General features: G+C 44.4%; 1 protein-coding gene across 1 annotated transcript in view; it reads right to left on the bottom strand.

Moving 5' to 3' along the window:
- LOC108796989 (CDC42 small effector protein 2-C) overlaps positions 1–1,514 on the bottom strand; it is a 16,499-nt gene extending 14,985 nt beyond the window's left edge. Inside the window, exon 1 of the mRNA XM_018568557.1 lies at positions 1,410–1,514. Coding sequence (XP_018424059.1) covers positions 1,410–1,463 — 54 coding nt within the window. The 5' untranslated portion in view covers positions 1,464–1,514. The remainder of the gene's footprint in view (positions 1–1,409) is intronic.
- Positions 1,515–18,107: the final 16,593 nt, after the last annotated feature.

Raw genomic sequence — 18,107 nt, forward strand, 5'->3', positions numbered from 1 at the left:
GGGGGGGGGGCTACTTATAAACATCCCAGGAACCTCTGTAATTTAACCACGTGAATCCCCGGGCCTTTTTCCCCCTTTAAACACCCTTGAGTCCCAGAGCACATTTTTGGTTTAGTAATGTCTTGCTCCTGTACTTTATCTTTTAGGTTTTGTAATCTATACAAACATATCATACAGTGTTATTCTATAAAGAATTTGATAGCAGATTTGGATACATAGATTTTTACTATCTAGTTTTTTATTAGGCAGAAATACTGAAAAATTTAAATAAATGTTTTCCTGCAATTCTTACCAATGGGACTTTTACTTAATTACCACAGCTCCAGGCATGTTCCTCAAAATACAACAGCTGTCAAACTCTACTGATTAAAAGGTTATTACATAAACGTGAGTTTTATGTAATATAACAATGTTAAAGTTCGCAGTGGAAGTTTACATTTAGCTTTATTCCTCTTTTGTCACTACATTGTGACACGCACACAGGAAAAAATAACCGGTTGCATAAATTAACATTCAGATAAGATAATGTTGGGTTGGCAAGGACAAATTAACCAGGTCAGGTTTAATAGAAATCTGTCAAGACAGAGTTGCCACTGCTGACTAGTTTTTGGCCTGTCATCCTGATCCTTCACTACCGAGTCACAGACCTGAACAAGAATGTCAATAATCAGATGTTAACACCTGTCACATCTTTACTAAAAAAAAAACCTGAAGAAAAGGAAGCCAGCTCTGTAGCATGCATCTTAAAAAAACAAGTTGTCAGTGGCCCATATTTTTGTCCTGACATTCCTTTGAAGGCTAAAGGTTATTCCTTTGTCCTGACATATTGCTTTGAAGGCCAGCCTAAAAGTTAGGTTCTGGATAATAGTAGCTACGCAAGCTACATTATCCTGAGCCTATTTCTTTTATGGGTACACTACTTTAATTTTTCCAGTTCATTTTATTTTTAAGCCTGAATCTCAGGCAATTAAACGCAGTTAATAGTGGTGTCCAAATATACTGAGCCAAAACTACTAAGAACAATGGACAACTACAAAGATGCATTCCCATAGGCTACTATTTTAGTGGATCACACCATATAACAGAAGCACCCACTTTTTCCGCCATTAAAGTCCTTTAATCAGATAAGATTTTTGGTGACAAAGGGAATGAAGCCTTTCCAAAGCCGTCATCATTCACATGTATCCAGTGTGCCCTGTCTCTAAATCCAGCAACGGACAGCATATTCCGTAGAGCCACGATAGTGCTGACTACACAGTTGTGTAAGAGCGTGTGGGTGACTGTCTTAGAAAGTATCATTTCAAACATGTCCAGATCACGTATTCACATATTACAGCTGTACCTGTTTGAGCACTCAGTTTAACATTTTCAATATCAATAGAGTCAAAATGCTAATGCAGTAAACTTACCGGCTGTGGCTGCTCTCCAATGCAGCAACTGAAGCAGAAAAGAAATTCGGTCATTTTCTGAAGGGTTAAATGGAAGCTGTTCTCTCTCAAGAGAACAAAAAACACTGATGCTGCCACCACAAACTAATCCGGAAGACACACACCGGAAAGTGAATCAATGAAGATGCTTGTCGACCTTTAAAGGAGTGATCAAAGAGAAAGAAAAAAAAAATCTGAAAGCTTAAAATTACAACATCAGCAATCTAAAAATGCCATTCAGTTTCTTTTGAAGCTCCTTAAAACTAAATACAAAGGAAGCAAATGTCTTCATGTTAATATAGTCAATCTACATTGTAATCACATCCAAGCCAGTAAGAACTTTCCTAAAAGTGCACCTGTGCGCAGACTATTGACATGAAACCATTTACAGATTCATAACAAACAGTAAGGGCTTGTTCACACCAATTGCAGTGCGGTTAGCTGCTGGAACGCACTGTATCGCATACTAAAACTCCTCCCTGTGGTCCAGTGCGATTGCAAACAAATGCTGCATGCACCATTTTTTTTTATTGCACTGGAGCAGAACGCAGACATTGTTGTGCCACACGTTCTGATCGCATAGCGGGCGGGCGGGGGAGGGGTGGCTGCTGGGCCATTGACTTCAATGCACCGCCATGACCCCTCCCACCCTAGAACACGGGGGAGTTTAGTATGCAATACAGTGCATTCCAGCAGCTAAATCGCACTGGAACGCACAGTAATTGGTGTGAACAAGCCCTAAAAGAGCTTTAAAAACCACTCATCCCTGACCTCTCCAGCTGCATTTAATGTGAACTTCTTCCTTCCCAAAGATCTAGCAGCCTGCCAAGAAAAACACAAAAACCAATGTCAGCGTTGTGAATGTACCACCTCCAAGCAACATTTGAAGGTCCCTTTCACACTGTCTGATCTGGAGGAGACTTAATGGATCGCCTAAAAGCAGTCAGAGTGGGAGATGGACGGACAGGTTGGGGTAAAGAGTTCCAGAGGATGGGAGAGGCTCTAGTGAAGTCCTGGCGGCGAGCATGGGAGGAGTTGACGAGGGAGCTGGAAAGCAGAAGGTCTTTTAAAGAGTTTGAGATATAGCCGGGGGCAGAGTTGTGGATAGCTTTGTAAGTCATTGTTAATATTTTGAATTTTATCCATGGGCTATTGGAAGCCAGTGCAGGGATCGGCCGAGGGGGGTTGCAGACACTGAGCAGTTGGTTAGGTGAATAAGTCTGGCAGCAGCATTCATGATAGACTGAAGGGGGGGATAGCCAATGAGGAGGGAGTTGCAAAAGCCAAGACGAGAGAGAACAAGGTCAGTGGATGAGTAAATTACACACACACACACACCCTGCGGGCCCAGGGCCGATACAGCGGCTGTCTATACTGAGAAGGAGGAGAGATTAGCATTCCCCCATCACTGATCTCTCCTCCTCTCTCTAAAGGTGGAAATCGATGTGTATTACATCACTTCTGCCTTTAGCTGTCATTTCTCTGGCTGCTATAGCCAGAGAAGAAGCTGGTGAAGAAGATCATTGCTTCAGCAGCTTCTTTGGGGATCTCTAGGTGACATTAGGGGGTCTTAGAGACCCCTGATGTCTCCATAAAGAGGACATGTCATTGTATATTGACTTTCACATAGGGGGTTTGTTATCCCCCTATGCGACAGCAATAAAGTTGTGTAAAAAAAAAAACAAGTCACAAAAAAATGTAAGTCCCCCAGCCCCCAGAATGCGTCGGGCCATTCATCACTGATGACACTAAACTGATGAGCAGTAAAAGCTTTTAAAGCGTCGCCTATGGCTAATTTTAGGCATGGTAGTTTTTTGCAATTTCGCAGGTGCATGCAATTTTTAAGCTGGACTTGTTTGGTGTCTATCTACCCGACGTGACCCTGTCTTTCATATTTTACCAAAAAATGGGGTGCTGATAAATGTTTTATAACATAACGTAGGGAAAACAAGTTTGTTTTAAAAAATTTTGGCACTTTTTTCCATTATATAGTAAAAAATAAAACCCCCAGTGGTGATTAAAAACCACCAAAAGAAAGCTCTGTGTGTCACCAAAAAATGGTATAAAATTCATTTCAGTACAGCGTTGCATGACGGAATAAATGTCAAAGTACTGCAGCGCTGAATACTGAAAAATGGCCTGGGCAGGAAGGGGGTTTAATGCCCCCGGTCAGCAAGTGGTTAAAGTGCACACCCAGCCTCCACCCAATGTGATGACTGTGTGTAAGCTCCGTGTGTAAGCTCCGTGTGTGCTTTATGTTGCTGTAGTACATTATTGCACTTAGCACTTTATTCTGTTGGATAATATTATATTCAGCACTTAGCAAACATTATCATTAGCACTTTTTGGGCATTTGTGCACTTTAGTTTGTAAAGTTGGCCATACACTAATAGATTTCCAAATACACATTCATACAAAAGATCTTTCTTTACCATCAGCCACTAAAAAATACCATACTCTTTTTTGATCACTACCGTTGAAATCGATGGCCAATTGACCCTCCCATCAACTAATAGAAAACCGAAAGAAAGTTCTTACATACGAAAGTTCTTTAATAAATCTAAAAGGAATGTATGGCCAGCTTAAGGAGTAGTAGTACTGCACTGAATAGAATTTATTTATTTGCGATTTGGAAATGCTTAAAGCCCATCTCTGGGCAAAAACCCCCCACAACTAAACATTGATTAACATCAGGGGTGTAGAACCTGTCACCTCCAAATGCCATCACACATAGGCTTGTTATCTCCTGTGTGATAGCAATAAAGTAGAAAAAAAAATAATTAAAAACATAAATAAAAAATGTAGAAAATAATTAGAAATGGAAATAAAAATGTAAAAAAATGGTGATAAAATTAAAAATAAAATGAAAATAAAGTAAATAAAAAAATTTACAAAGTAAAAAATAAAAAAAAAATAAGTAAAACCAACCCCGCTGCCCCCACTATCTGCATGTGAATAAATGCATGTATAGGGCATTGTGTGTGGGCACTGAGTGCTGCCCCCCATTCCACTGTGGCATTTTGTTAGCTTGGCAGCAGCGCTCTCTAGCACACACAATGTGCATTAAAGGGTAAGTTCACTTTCCAAAAGTAATTTGTGAAAATGGAATTACCCCCTCAAATCTATGTACGATCTGTATCCCATACCGGCGCCAGTGCAGCCCTGTGCCATGTATTCTGAATTTTACTCACAAATTGCGAGCACTCGTTGGTCAACGCGGTCACCTGACGGCGCTGACCAATGAGAACCACTTCTTAGCACTGCTAAAAACGGTTTCGATTGAAAACATTTTGGACAAGTAGATTGTTAGGAGGGACAAGTAGATCAGGCCCCCGCTTTAGTCCTTGGACAAGTAGTTTTTAAAAAAACATTTCTACACCCCTAAATGTCTACAGGTATAGTGAAGAGGACTTTGTCTTACCTGATCCCCCCCTCTCCTGGCAGTCTCCTCTGGCTCAAGGATCGTCCCTTGACGTCCTTATATATAATTCAGGGCTATGGGCTCTGCATTAGACGTAATCACATCAGTGGGTCTCCGACCATTGGAGCACCAGTCTTGGAGCCACCAGGAGTGGGGCTCAGGTATGTAAAAGCCCCAAGACAAAAAGGAGCAGTTAACCCTTCCAGTGCTGGGGCAGTGCCACCGCAAGGGCAGATTATTTTTTTTTTTTTTTTTTTTTTGTGAAAGGGTTCAATATAAAACTTACAAAGTCGCATTCGTAAAGGGATGCTAGGTGTCCCGCACTGTTCTGGCTGCTCCTGGTCTGCATCCAGGTTGAAGCCATATCCTCACAAGTAGTCTTTCACGGAAGTTATTAACCATAACAAAACGGATAAGTTATGCATTAGGAATTTTGTATGGATTGTGAGAAGTTTGGGCTATTAGATATACTTGCATACATGTCTTTTTAATCTTAGCGTGCCACTGTTTTATTACCCAAAACCTGTTTTAGGACTTAAAATGATTATGTTTCTATTGTTCATATCTGACTCCAGGGGCACCTTAAAAGTCCCATTTACTTTTTTTCTCCTTGATTCGAATTTTGGATGTGGTACTTATATATCCACACACCATGGTTCATTAAAGCGGACCTTTACCGCCTTTTACTAAAACTCATAGCAGCACGCAGCTCTGCATGCTGATATAAAATCATCTTACATTCATTAGTTAAACTAACTTAGTATTGTTGCTGCTGGTCATAAAGTGTGTGTTTTTTCTCCAGCGCAGTTTTCACGGTATTCATTTAAACTAACCTGTTTTTAATTTGCTTTCAAATAGAGTTCATCTACTTCCTGGTCCAGTTCAACACAAATGATGTAAGGGCCAAAGTGTTGCATCTTGGGAAGGCTACATCAGCAGAGCATTGCTGGGAAATCTCATGTGACCTCAGGGAAAGGCATTTTCCTCCCCTGAGATGGTGCGCATGGTCACATGTCCAAGTCACATGTGCCAGTGTTCCAGGAAGTAAAGAGATAACTTGTAATCTGCCTTTAGTTAACATGGCCACTGTCAGTAGACTGGGGAAGAAAAGAGAAATAAGGAATGCAAAGAAAACAAAGCCAGCAATTATCTAGAAGTATGTGTTTGTAGATGGTTATTACTAAACATTTCTAAAAGGTGTGTTTCTTGTTATTTTAAAGATATGGGTAGAGGTCCGCTTTAACATGTTAGTGGCTTTTCGTTTTTTAATGGAGAGAACACTGAGCAGATTTTAAGGATAGCTAACGTTACAGAGATCTACATTTCCCATTGAGGGATCCTGATATTGTGTGAACAGTGACAAATACAACCAACAAATGTGTCTTTGTAACTGCTCATACACACCCTAGCATATGCACTTTTTAACATGTGCTTTAATGGGTTTTTAATCCCTTTTCTTTTTTTTGTTTCCCTGTGTGCTATGAACACCCACCGCGGCGTACCGGATGAACACCCACTGCGGCGTGTTGTGGTGCTTTTAGATTGCACTGCAAGAAAATGCAACATTTCCTATTTTTCAGCGCACACCAACAAAGAGAAAAACAGGCGAACGGTCAACCAATTAGTCATTTGCAGCTTCAAAAATATATTCATTGGCCTGATATCTAATCAAAGGCCACATACAGCTTGTTCATTAGCCATTATGATTGCTAGCCCAGATTTTTAATTGATCTGGAGGATTAGGAGACAATTTGTTCCAATGACTTACCCATTGGGTACAGGGACAAATCTGTACAGGATATGAATTACATGACTTGGATTTCAGATCTATCCACACCATTATTCCCCCTGGAGGAAGACGACTACTACCTGCTGAGCTCTCACGTCACCATCCCGGGTCCTCTACCTGCTGAGCTCTCACGTCTCCATCCCGGGTCCTCTACCTGCTGAGCTCTCACGTCACCATCCCAAGTCCTCTACCTGCTGAGCTCTCACGTCACCATCCCGGGTCCTCTACCTGCTGAGCTCTCACGTCTCCATCCCGGGTCCTCTACCTGCTGAGCTCTCACGTCACCATCCCGGGTCCTCTACCTGCTGAGCTCTCCCGTCACCATCCCGGGTCCTCTACCTGCTGAGCTCTCACGTCACCATCCCGGGTCCTCTACCTGCTGAGCTCTCACGTCACCATCCCGGGTCCATTACCTGCTGAGCTCTCACGTCACCATCCCGGATCCTGTACCTGCTGAGCTCTCACATCGCCATCCCGGGTCCTCTACCTGCTGAGTTCTCACGTCACCATCCCAGGTCCTCTACCTGCTGAGCTCTCACGTCACCATCCCGGGTCCTCTACCTGCTGAGCTCTCATGTCACCACCCCAGATCCTCTACCTGCTGAGGACTCATGTCACCATCCCGGATCCTCTACCTGCTGAGGTCACATGTCACCATCCCAGATCCTCTACCTGCTGAGGTCACATGTCACCATCCCAGATCATCTACTTGCTGAGGTCACATGTCACCATCCCAGATCCTCTACCTGCTGAGCTCACATGTCACCATCCCAGATCCTCTCTGATTGGTGCACATCTACATCCCAGGTCCTCTACCTGCTGAGCTCTCAGGTCTCCATCCCAGATCCTCTACCTGCTGAGCTCACATGTCACCATCCCAGGTCCTCTACCTGCTGAGCTCTCACGTCTCCATCCCAGGTCCTCTACCTGCTGAGCTCTCATGTCTCCATCCCAGGTCCTTTACCTGCTGAGCTCTCACGTCTCCATCCCAGGTCCTCTACCTGCTGAGGACTCATGTCACCATCCCAGATCCTCTACCTGCTGAGGTCACATGTCACCATCCCAGATCATCTACTTGCTGAGGTCACATGTCACCATCCCAGATCCTCTACCTGCTGAGCTCACATGTCACCATCCCAGATCCTCTCTGATTGGTGCACATCTACATCCCAGGTCCTCTACCTGCTGAGCTCTCAGGTCTCCATCCCAGATCCTCTACCTGCTGAGCTCACATGTCACCATCCCAGGTCCTCTACCTGCTGAGCTCTCACGTCTCCATCCCAGGTCCTCTACCTGCTGAGCTCTCATGTCTCCATCCCAGGTCCTTTACCTGCTGAGCTCTCACGTCTCCATCCCAGGTCCTCTACCTGCTGAGGACTCATGTCACCATCCCAGATCCTCTACCTGCTGAGGTCACATGTCACCATCGCAGATCCTCTACCTGCTGAGGTCACATGTCACCATCCCAGATCCTCTCTGATCGGTGCACATCTACATTCCAATAAAAGTTTATGGAGTTGACCGCCCACCTACCTCCAAAGAGCTCTCCACTCATCAACACACACTGCGGTACAGCCAGAGCCAAGATTCTGCAGCAATCTCCATAAACCCCGCCTCCGGGGCGGAGTCAGCCCGGCACGTGACCAGCCAGCTAAGATGTTGGTAATCAGGTGCCTGCTGTGTGCTTAGAAGTGGCTGAGCGCCGTCAGTGGTGTCCTGGTGTCATGTGACCGGTCACATGCAGGTGTGATCACAGTACTTATGGTTATTACAGGTCCACATCGCGTGAGCCTGACCCACAATCATATATGCAATAGTGATATAAAACCCCATGTTTTTAAAAAATAAAATAATAATAAAGGGTGAAATTGATTTAAACTGGAGCAGACAGAATCTGGAGCAATTAGCCTTGGAAACCAATCAGCTTCTCTCTTCAGTTTGTCAAGTTAAGGGTTGCAAAATGAAACAGAGAAGCTGATTGGTTGCCGTGGACATGTTGTTTGACTCACTGTTTTATGAGAATACAATTAAAGGGGCCACTTAGAATCAAACATGGAATTCATTAGGAGTGTCATAAACATTCATAATAAAACAAAAGTGAGTGCCACAAATGTCACAAGTGACAGAATCACATGGGAAAGATCTACATGAATTTGAGGCATGTGAGGTTTAGATCTATTGCACGATCATACATAATGGACTCCCCATCCTCGATGTCTGGTCAGCTCCTGACCTGCACAGTGCAGTTGGTTGCTAGGATGCTGCCAGCTGATCAGTGTCATTTGTTGCTAGGATGCTATCAGCTACACAGTGTCATTGGTTGCTATGATGCTGGCAGCTGCAATGTGTCATTAGCTGCTAGGATGCTGGCAGCTGCATAGTGTAATTGGTTGTTAGGATGCTGGCAGCTGCATAGTGTCATTGGTTGCTAGGATGCTGGCAGCTGCATAGTGTCATTGGTTGCCAGGATGCTGTCAGCTGAATAGTGTCATTTGTTATTAGGATGCTATCAGCTACACAGTGTCATTTGTTGCTAGGATGCTATCAGCTACACAGTGTCATTGGTTGCTATGATGCTGGCAGCTGCACTGTGTCATTAGTTGCTAGGATGCTGGCAGCTGCATAGTGTCTCTGGTTGCTAGGATGCAATCAGGTACTCAGTGTCATTGGTTGCTATGATGCTGGCAGCTGCACAGTGTTATTAGTTGCTAGGATACTGGCAGCTGCACAGTGTCATTGGTTGCTAGCATACTGTCAGTTACACAGTGTCATTTGTTACTAGGATATTGTCAGATACACCATGTGTGTCATTGGTTGCTAGGATGCTATCAGCTGCACAGTGTCATTGGTTGCTATGATGCTGTCAGCTACACTGTGTAATTGGTTGCTAGGATGTTGTCAGCTGCAGTGTCTTTAGTTGCTAGGACACTGTCAGTTGTGCAGCTGACAGCACCTTAGCAACCAGTAACAGGTGTGGGGGAGTGGTTTACACAAACATACCCTTTTCTTTACTACACCCTGGCTCTACTCTGAGAACTCTGGCTTGTCATTGTACGCCAACTTAGTCCACACTTAGACGCCTATATCTCAAAAGGGTACTTTTCAAGACTGTACAACCATCACCTTCTCATAGTACTTACATTTTCATTGGCTAATACATAAACACTCAAGCCTGAATACACCTGAAAAAACATGCAAAAACGTACAAATAAAACCTCTCCAAAAGCGCCTATACCACGCTCAGGTGTGAACACAGCATCTGAGTTGGTCTTAATTACCTCCAGTTTCCTTATCTACCAATGGTCAGTAATTATTTTTGAATTTGTTGCAGCCATAGCGATACATTGTGAAAGAAGCATAAATAAGAACTACCTGAATCTGTCAGAACTCTTAATGAAACTGTTGCAAGGCTTGAATTAGATACAGGACTTTTAAAGGGACCATACCACCAGAAAAGTGTCTGAGAGGTAACCTCGCGCAGCTCCAAAAACATCAAGGCAGTAAAGGTGAAAAGCAGATATCACCTTAGGGAGGAAGGAGTCCTTAGGACTCAGAGCCATCTTATGTTTGGGGATAACTAGGATTCAATGCAGGATGAGTCTGACAACACAGAAACTCATTTTGTGAACGTTATGCTGACGAGGAAGCCACCTTGAGAGTTAGTAAGGCAGGGATGATATCCCTGATTGGTTCAAGGGGGGCTGTTAAAGAGCTGACAAAAGAGGGTTGAGGTCCCACAGTGGCACTGAAACATACACAGGGGGGACAGTAGGAGCAACCTACTGCACAAGAGCCTTTAATAGGGCGTGACAGGCAAGCGGTTTCTGAAAGAGAATTGCCAAGAAAAAGATCTGACCAAGTATAGTCTGCCAAATGCTTTACCAGTCATGAAGGCCAATACGGAGCGATGAGGATCACCAGGATTATCTCCGTCTTCAACCTGTGAAGGAGGCAAGGCAATATCCTCAGAAGGCATAGATCAGTTGGAATTTTATCCCAAGGAGCCACCAAGGCGTCTACCGTGAAGGCCCACCAGAAGGTCCACATTGGTAGCCACCAAGCAACAAAGGGCTCAGAACACCTCTGGGTGAAGGGACCGTTGTCCAGGGTGCAGACCTTCATGACTGAGGTAGTGTGTCTGCCAGTTTTCCATGCTACGTGTATGGTGGATAGGGCCTAAGCTTGAATCTAGTTAGCTTCTCTTTGCATGGTGCAGTTTCTAGGGCCTCATTGCTGCTTGATGTAGGCTTTAGCCGTGGCATTTTTCAACTGGATCTTTGTCAGATGATCTTGAAGCTGTGGAGTCCAGCGATCAAGAGACAACCAAATAACCCGGAGCTCCATAATGTTGATCTGTAGCTGAGATTCCTCTAATAAACAGGTTCCCTGTACTGTGGGGCTCTCCAGGACTCCAAGGCAACCCAACAGGCTGTCATGCGCCGTCCTAGGGAAGGGTACGGTGGATCTCAGCTGCGGTCTAACTGGTGGTTTAGGCGGTTGTCAGGATTAATCCCAGGCGGCTCTCTCAATCACAGGCGGAGAGTTAGGAATTTAGACATCATGGACCGCTAAATTAAACAACTAGATAGTAGGAGGTAGCGTTGCGGCAAGAGATTTAAGTTATATTCCACGGTTATGCAATCACCACTAGTATTCGGAATGTAAGAGGTATAAGGCAGTCTCTAGGTGTAGAGCAGTATAGGCAATTCAAATACAGCAGGTAAAGTATATGTATTGCATTTAGTGTGAGGTTATACCGAGAGGCTCCACTAGGTGGCGACGTAGGAAATCCAATACAAGGCCACAGTATACACTAAGCAAGTACCTGCGGTTGGGTTGTGATGCTGCAGTTCGGTAGGAGAGGAGTCCAGAGAAGGCTGGCTGCTGGAGGAAGGATTGGTGTCCAGATCGTTGCTCTAGAGGTACTCGGAATGGTTCCAGGGTTGTTTGGGCAATGATCCCAATAATCGAACACCCTGGAACGTTCTCTGCAAGTTTAAATAGCCCGCGGCCATGACGTCACGCGGCCGCGGGGCGTTCCAGCGTGGAACGCATCTTACTTCCTGCTTATGGGGGAAGAAGCCTGCGGCGGTTACCCCTTCCTATGCATTCCAGCGTGGAACGCAGCCGGCGAGTGCCGTGGACCGGAGGAATCTCACACAGGCTGGCATCCATCATTGGAATCTTTAAGCATATTGGAAAGAAGAACTTCCCTGGCTCCAACGTCAGGTTGGAGAACCGCCAGGTCAGGGGAAGCCTGGTTTTGCTGGACAGTGGGATGGGGAGATCCAGAGGCTGAACCTGTCTGTCCCATGAAAGCAGAATGTTGATCTGCAGGGGCCTGGTGTAATACTGAGCATAAGATACAGACTCGAACAAGGCCACCATCAGGCCTAGGACCATCATGCAAAGCAGAGGAGTGGTCAACTTCTGGACCCTAAGGTCCAAGCATGAACTCTGAGAGACAGCAGTTTCTCCTTGGAAAGGAAGAACCTGTCAAGGGCCGTGTCCAAGACTAGGCCCAAATACTCCAAGTGGTGTGCCAGTTTCAGCTATCCAAAGTCCTGCAGGATGTGCATTGTCCTCTAATTGTTGGACAAGAGGTCTTGCACCTATTCCCTAAGTACCCATTTATAGGAATCCACTGAGACTAGAGCAGGGCCAGGACAGGGGCCAGCACCTTGGTAAATACTTGGCAGATTGAAGGGAACCACAACAAATTGGAAGTGCTGGGAGCCCACAGCAAAATGCAGGTAATAATGGTGGGCAGGGCAACAGGGACTGCCCACTTCTTGCGGAAGCTTTCCTGAATAGGATATTGTTGGCCTAACTGCTTAGGGGGAGTATACAGGTTTTCACGATGTTCCCAGTAAGCATATAACACTGGCTGTAACATCGAGTGGACTGGGAATGACTTAGGCAGTTTGAGCATTTTTAAGGATTCCAGACTATTGACCTTTGGAAATGTGGTTTTAAATGTAAGCATGCATGCACTGTGCACACAAGGAAACAAATAGTTTCTTAACGGTTTCTTCTCATGCAGAGTCTTCCTCTTCCCCCTTCTCCTCCTCTTCAGGCAAATTAGGGCTCAGGAGGTGGGAGTCTGAGGGGATATGAGAGGGTGCCTGCTTACAGTCCCTATGGTCAGATGCCTAGAATAGCCCATCGATTTTCTCCCATTAACCCAGACACAATTGTTGTAAAACTCCTCCCTGGATAAAAATTCAGGAGGAAGTCCTATAGAGTGCAAAGGAGTATTCCGATGCCAGAAGAGCATGGGACTGGTAGTGATGATGTTCCTTAAGTGGGTTGAGCTCAGTAGGATACCCAGGAAGGAAGGCCGCGTAGGTCCAGTGAGAAGGCCCAGATCCCCAAGGGAATAATCAATGGTGCCAAAATTCAAACAAGTGATTGATCTGAGTTCAGGGGCTGGGACAGAGCTTTTTTCCTCTACAGTGCCTCATTGCAGCCAGCATTAGATCACTATCTAAAGTGTTCTGCAGCTACATGGGTGGGTGGGGGTCTGGATCTGGTCTCCTCTGACAAGATCCAGACCCCCCATTAAAAAAAAAAAAAAGTGTAAATACATAAATATTAAAATATATCAATATTTTCTCCCTCAAATGGTTAAACACTGATCTGGTGGCTTAGAGCCCTTTCATTTAGGAGTATGTGCATACAGGCATTATACCTCATTGTGCTGCTTCTCAAATTCAGATCCCTAATATTCTAGGACTATCTACTGGTACAAAACATAAAAAGATCCCCTGGGCACCTGCCAGCTAGCCTGCCACAAAACGAATTACCCTGTCAACAGTATGCATTAAAAACAGAGGTAGTGATCTTTTTATGTTTTGTATTGTTGTAAGCCTTCCCATGTGCGCCCTGCTATAAAGGCTGGTTATAGAATCATGCAGTTGCCATCTTTTTCTAGTTTTACTATCTATTGGTCCCTGAAACCTTGGCATATTTTGGATATATTTTCTTACACCTGTCATGGGAAAAATATGAAAATGCTAATTGTTTGACTGTGTCTGAACTAAGTACTTCTTAGCTTGCTAGTTAAATGAAGAGGTGGAGCCCTGGAGCTCTGATTTGGGCTGGATGTTTTATTTGGATCTTAATTACAGTTTAGTAGGGAGCTCTCTAGACTACCGAGTCTGTGGTTTGGCCCTTAAGGCACTATATTGAAATTGGATAAGGAAGAGTATGCCAAACTACTTTTAACAGTCCACAAATTGCTTGTTGGTCACCAAATTAATTTAAAAAACAGCCAGTGGCTGAAGATAGGAGGGGATCACTGCAATACAAAAAGGATAAAAAAGTGAAAACTATTTTATTAAAAAAAACATGACAATTGCTTATGATACACCATGTTTCAGCAAAATAATTGTTATCCAGTTAGGTTTAAGATCTAATTTAAAATTACTAACATGTAGTGGTCTACTTATAAACAATTTGCAGAGCCCTTCACCCTACGAATGTCTGTGAATGTTCATTATGGGTGAATAAAAACAATAGCTTAATATTTTTTCCCCAGCTCAAATGTAGTGTTGTAATATTTCATTATGGCCACCAGATGGCGCTTTGCCTAGTTCAAATGTAGTGTGTTTTAATTTTACATTATGGCCACTAGATAGAGCTGAGGAGCACCAAAAAAGAAATAGTTTCTTGGCTCCATCTAGTGGCTATAATCTATTATTGCAACATAAACTATGGAAATTGGTCACTGTTTAATTAAGGGTGGTGTCTACTCTCAGCATGTTTGATGTGGTGGATCCCTCTTCCATGTTTAAGGACAGGTGGATCTGTGAATGACTGCAATTTCCAACCTTGCAATAGAAAACTAAAAATCCCACATGTTCCTAAACCCAGAGGATCTTCAGAACCCTACCACTGTTATAAAATCTTATTTCTTCATGGTTGTCATAAACAGCATGGGTGTGCTGCCCTATCCTGTAGGTCAACTACTACCTGGTAGTCACAGGAAGCCCTATACATACAGGCTACCAGCTCTTTGACATTATAAGTGATAAAACAGAAAAATGCCTTTATGTGCATGGATTTTCGTGTGCTTGGCATCATTGGTTATAACGTGTTAAGGATCCACAACACCCTCCAAATTAAGGGCTTGTTCACACTATAGGGTTGTGCTAAGCAATTTAGTGATGGGCTCGGGCGTGTTCGCAAGCTCCTTGTGCCGAGCCCGCCGGGAAGCTGTCAGCGTGCAGTGCCAATCACAGGCACTGAGACATTTCCTGATCTCTGCAGCTGAGGACCGGGAACATGTCTCAGTGCCTGTGATTGGCCCTGCGTGCTGACGGCTTCCTGGCTGGCTCGGCACGAGGCGCTTGCGAACATGCCCAAACCCATCTCTACTAAGCATACCTTACCATGCATTTAGTGCACACTCCTACACAGTTCACCTAGTGTGTGGTACCATGCGTGTTGTGATTAATTAGACTGGCACCCCAATGCACCTCCCAGCTGGCATGCACTGCATCGCAGCATAATGTGTGGTAGTGCAATACCGTACGTTGTGGTGCAGTGAAAAAACCTAGTGTATGCACTTCTTTTTTTCACCACAATGCAACGTATAGTATTGTGGTACCGCGTATTGCGCTCAGAGCACGGACACCAGTGTTCCTTCTATCACCCAGCATCATCATGCAGCGTGGGCTCAGAGTACTACTGCACCTAATGCTTCTCACATGTCATTACATGGGCACTGTTTAGTGCAGCAATAACAAGCAAACCAACCACCAAGAATTAGGGATGATCTTCCACTTCAGATCGACCGTGACTTTGACTTGATCCGGAGCTATTTGAGGTTCACTGAATAGGCGACTTAAATGGCCAGATTAGACCAGTTCCCCCACCTATACCTCTGACTGCTTCCCCTGGAAGTCTTACTACTGCCAGTAAATGAATGACTTATTTTCTTGTTTCATATTGTGAATAAGCCAGCGGGGATCCCAGGTGATGTCATTGACCATTTATGGTCAATCACCTCAGTCAGGTTCTACGGTGCAGTTGTTTAAATTTCAGCAGTGCTGAGGAAAGGTCATGTGCGACCTGAGTCCAGCGGGAGAGGATCCTTTGTGTGAGTCATCATTCTTCTGTTGGTGGGCTGTTGTTCATCATGATTGACAATGGATTCACATCGTTGGACGATGTGATTGACATTGGATTTACATTGGAGGGCAATGAAGCCCATTGCAGTTGAAACCTGCCCTGCAGGTTGATAATTGATGATGTATTTGATTCCTGGCTTGGTTTTTATTGCATGTACCCTTGTGCTCAAATATAAATAAAAGTGGAAAAAAAAGTGGAAATGAATTGAAGTCATGAAGAAGGTGAAACTAGGTCTGTGTTCGGTGGCTTTAAATGGCTCTTGAAGGTTACAGAAGCTCAAACTAACTGTTCTGGCTGCCAAAATGTAGTCTCTCATTAACCTCGCTATTTTTATTTTTTTCACAAAAAAAAAAAAGACTGTGAAAAATGTAACCCCCCCCCCAAAAAAAAAAAAAAAAAAAAAAAAAACATTTAAAAAAAATAATTGAACTAAACCAGGGGTGCCCATTACGTCGATCACCATCTATCAGTCATTTCCAAAGCTAAAGCTCGTAGATCGCAAGTCGGCTTGCTATCCCAAAGGTACCTCCCGTGGTGCTAGTGCGGTGACTTCTGCACTGATGTTCTGATGCTTGATGAACTTTTATTAAACCACGTTAGGAGAAGGCACAGGACACCCAGGATGTTGCAAACTCCAAAAATAAAGGACAAAGTACCTGCAGCCTTCAGAGATAGAAAACATTTAAACCAATCTGGCAATCTGTGACTTTAGGTCCTGGCAGTAAAATACTTGGTGTTATAGCTACCAGTCCGTTTCAGAAATAATTCTCCATGCTGTAGTAGAGGATCATCTTCTCAGGCTCCTCATACATGCAGAAACTATGCCATGTCATCACCATCCTCAAGTCTCAATGACCAAGCCCAATCCTAAGCCTTAGTCTAATGCTGGGCACACACCTTTCAACCATCGCAAGACTTTTGTCTTGCGATGGTTGTAAGGTACTTAAAAAAACGTACGATCTGCCTATCTTGGACAGGCAGATCGTACTTGCGATGATCGCAAGCCGCGCCCCCCTTGAGAGGCGGGCTTCCGATGACCACAATGCCGAACGGGCAGTGTGCGCTTGCGCACACCGGCCCATCCGGCTTTTACCGTACGAACATGCTACACACCCGCCGAACATCGTATGATGCTCGGCGGGTTTTCGAACATGTTCGTAAGTTAAAAGTCGTGCGACCTTACAGTAGTAGAGGTCGCACGGATTCCACACACCTTACGATAATCGTACGATCTCGGGATTTCCCGCGATTATCGTAAGGTGTGTGGGGACCTTAAGCACATGTCCCCCTCCCTAGGCAGCTGGCCTAAGAAGATACGACACTCTAACACACACCTTCCCCCAGGCCGCAGCCCAGGGGGAGACCCTGATTTCCCAAGGCCACTCCTGAACATTTATACCCTCTCCCAGCATGCACTACTGGTAACAAGCCTCCTAGTGGTTGGTCAGGAAGGTACAAATATTCCTCACCCTGATTAGTGCAGCTTCCCACACTATTACCAAAGTACACTCTCCCCAGTAGCAGGCAGATGCAAACAATCATCAGACCTTAGGAGAGACATCAGAAAGCCAAACTATGATTTAGAATCAGACTGACTAGTCTGGCAGAATCTAAATTTAAATAGACACTCCTGAAAATAAGCTGTATGTGTCTACACAAAGACAAAGGCACAGCAAGGCAAGTCACTTCCTTCCTCCCGGCTCCCCTCTGTTCAAAATTAACAGAACAAAGTCTCCTTTTAACTCTTGCTTAACAATGTATCTTTCAGCTACCTATATAGTCATATGAAGGTTGCAGACGGCTGGCTCCTAAGTTTATGAAAGATGGCTCCCGATTCCTGGTGAGATTTTTCTAGGCCTGCCATACATTTTGTAAATCTTAAAGTGAGTTTGACTTAGCCAAAAAAGGTCAGAACAGCACCGGAATACTGACACCTTGTGGTTCCTGCAAGTTACCTGTGCTAGTTTTCAACTGATGGTTGTGTCCTAGTGCAGGGTTTCCACCTTCCTTTGATTGACAAAACCAAAACAATATGAATTACATAGATTGCGTGGCTGTTACAGTTGGTTATTAGAGTCACCCAATGCCTTTCCTGCATGAATTAGTCACAAAGTCTTTGTAAATGATATGTGCGGTGAAGTGGCAACCCTAGGGCCAGACTAAATATATGAGACTTCAACTTCTGCTGAAATTAAGGCTAAAGGCCGTGACACACTGCACGCAAAGCCGTGCAGAGCGAAGCAAAGCTATCTGGAACGGAGCTTTGAGGGCAGTGTGTAAGCTGAGTGCAGTCAGATGATTGACTGCACCTTCAGCCAATCGGCTCGTCCGTAAC

Source organism: Nanorana parkeri, unplaced genomic scaffold, assembly GCF_000935625.1.
Source record: "Nanorana parkeri isolate BGI_ZX_2015 unplaced genomic scaffold, ASM93562v1 scaffold1207, whole genome shotgun sequence".
NCBI classification, from domain to species: domain Eukaryota; kingdom Metazoa; phylum Chordata; class Amphibia; order Anura; family Dicroglossidae; genus Nanorana; species Nanorana parkeri.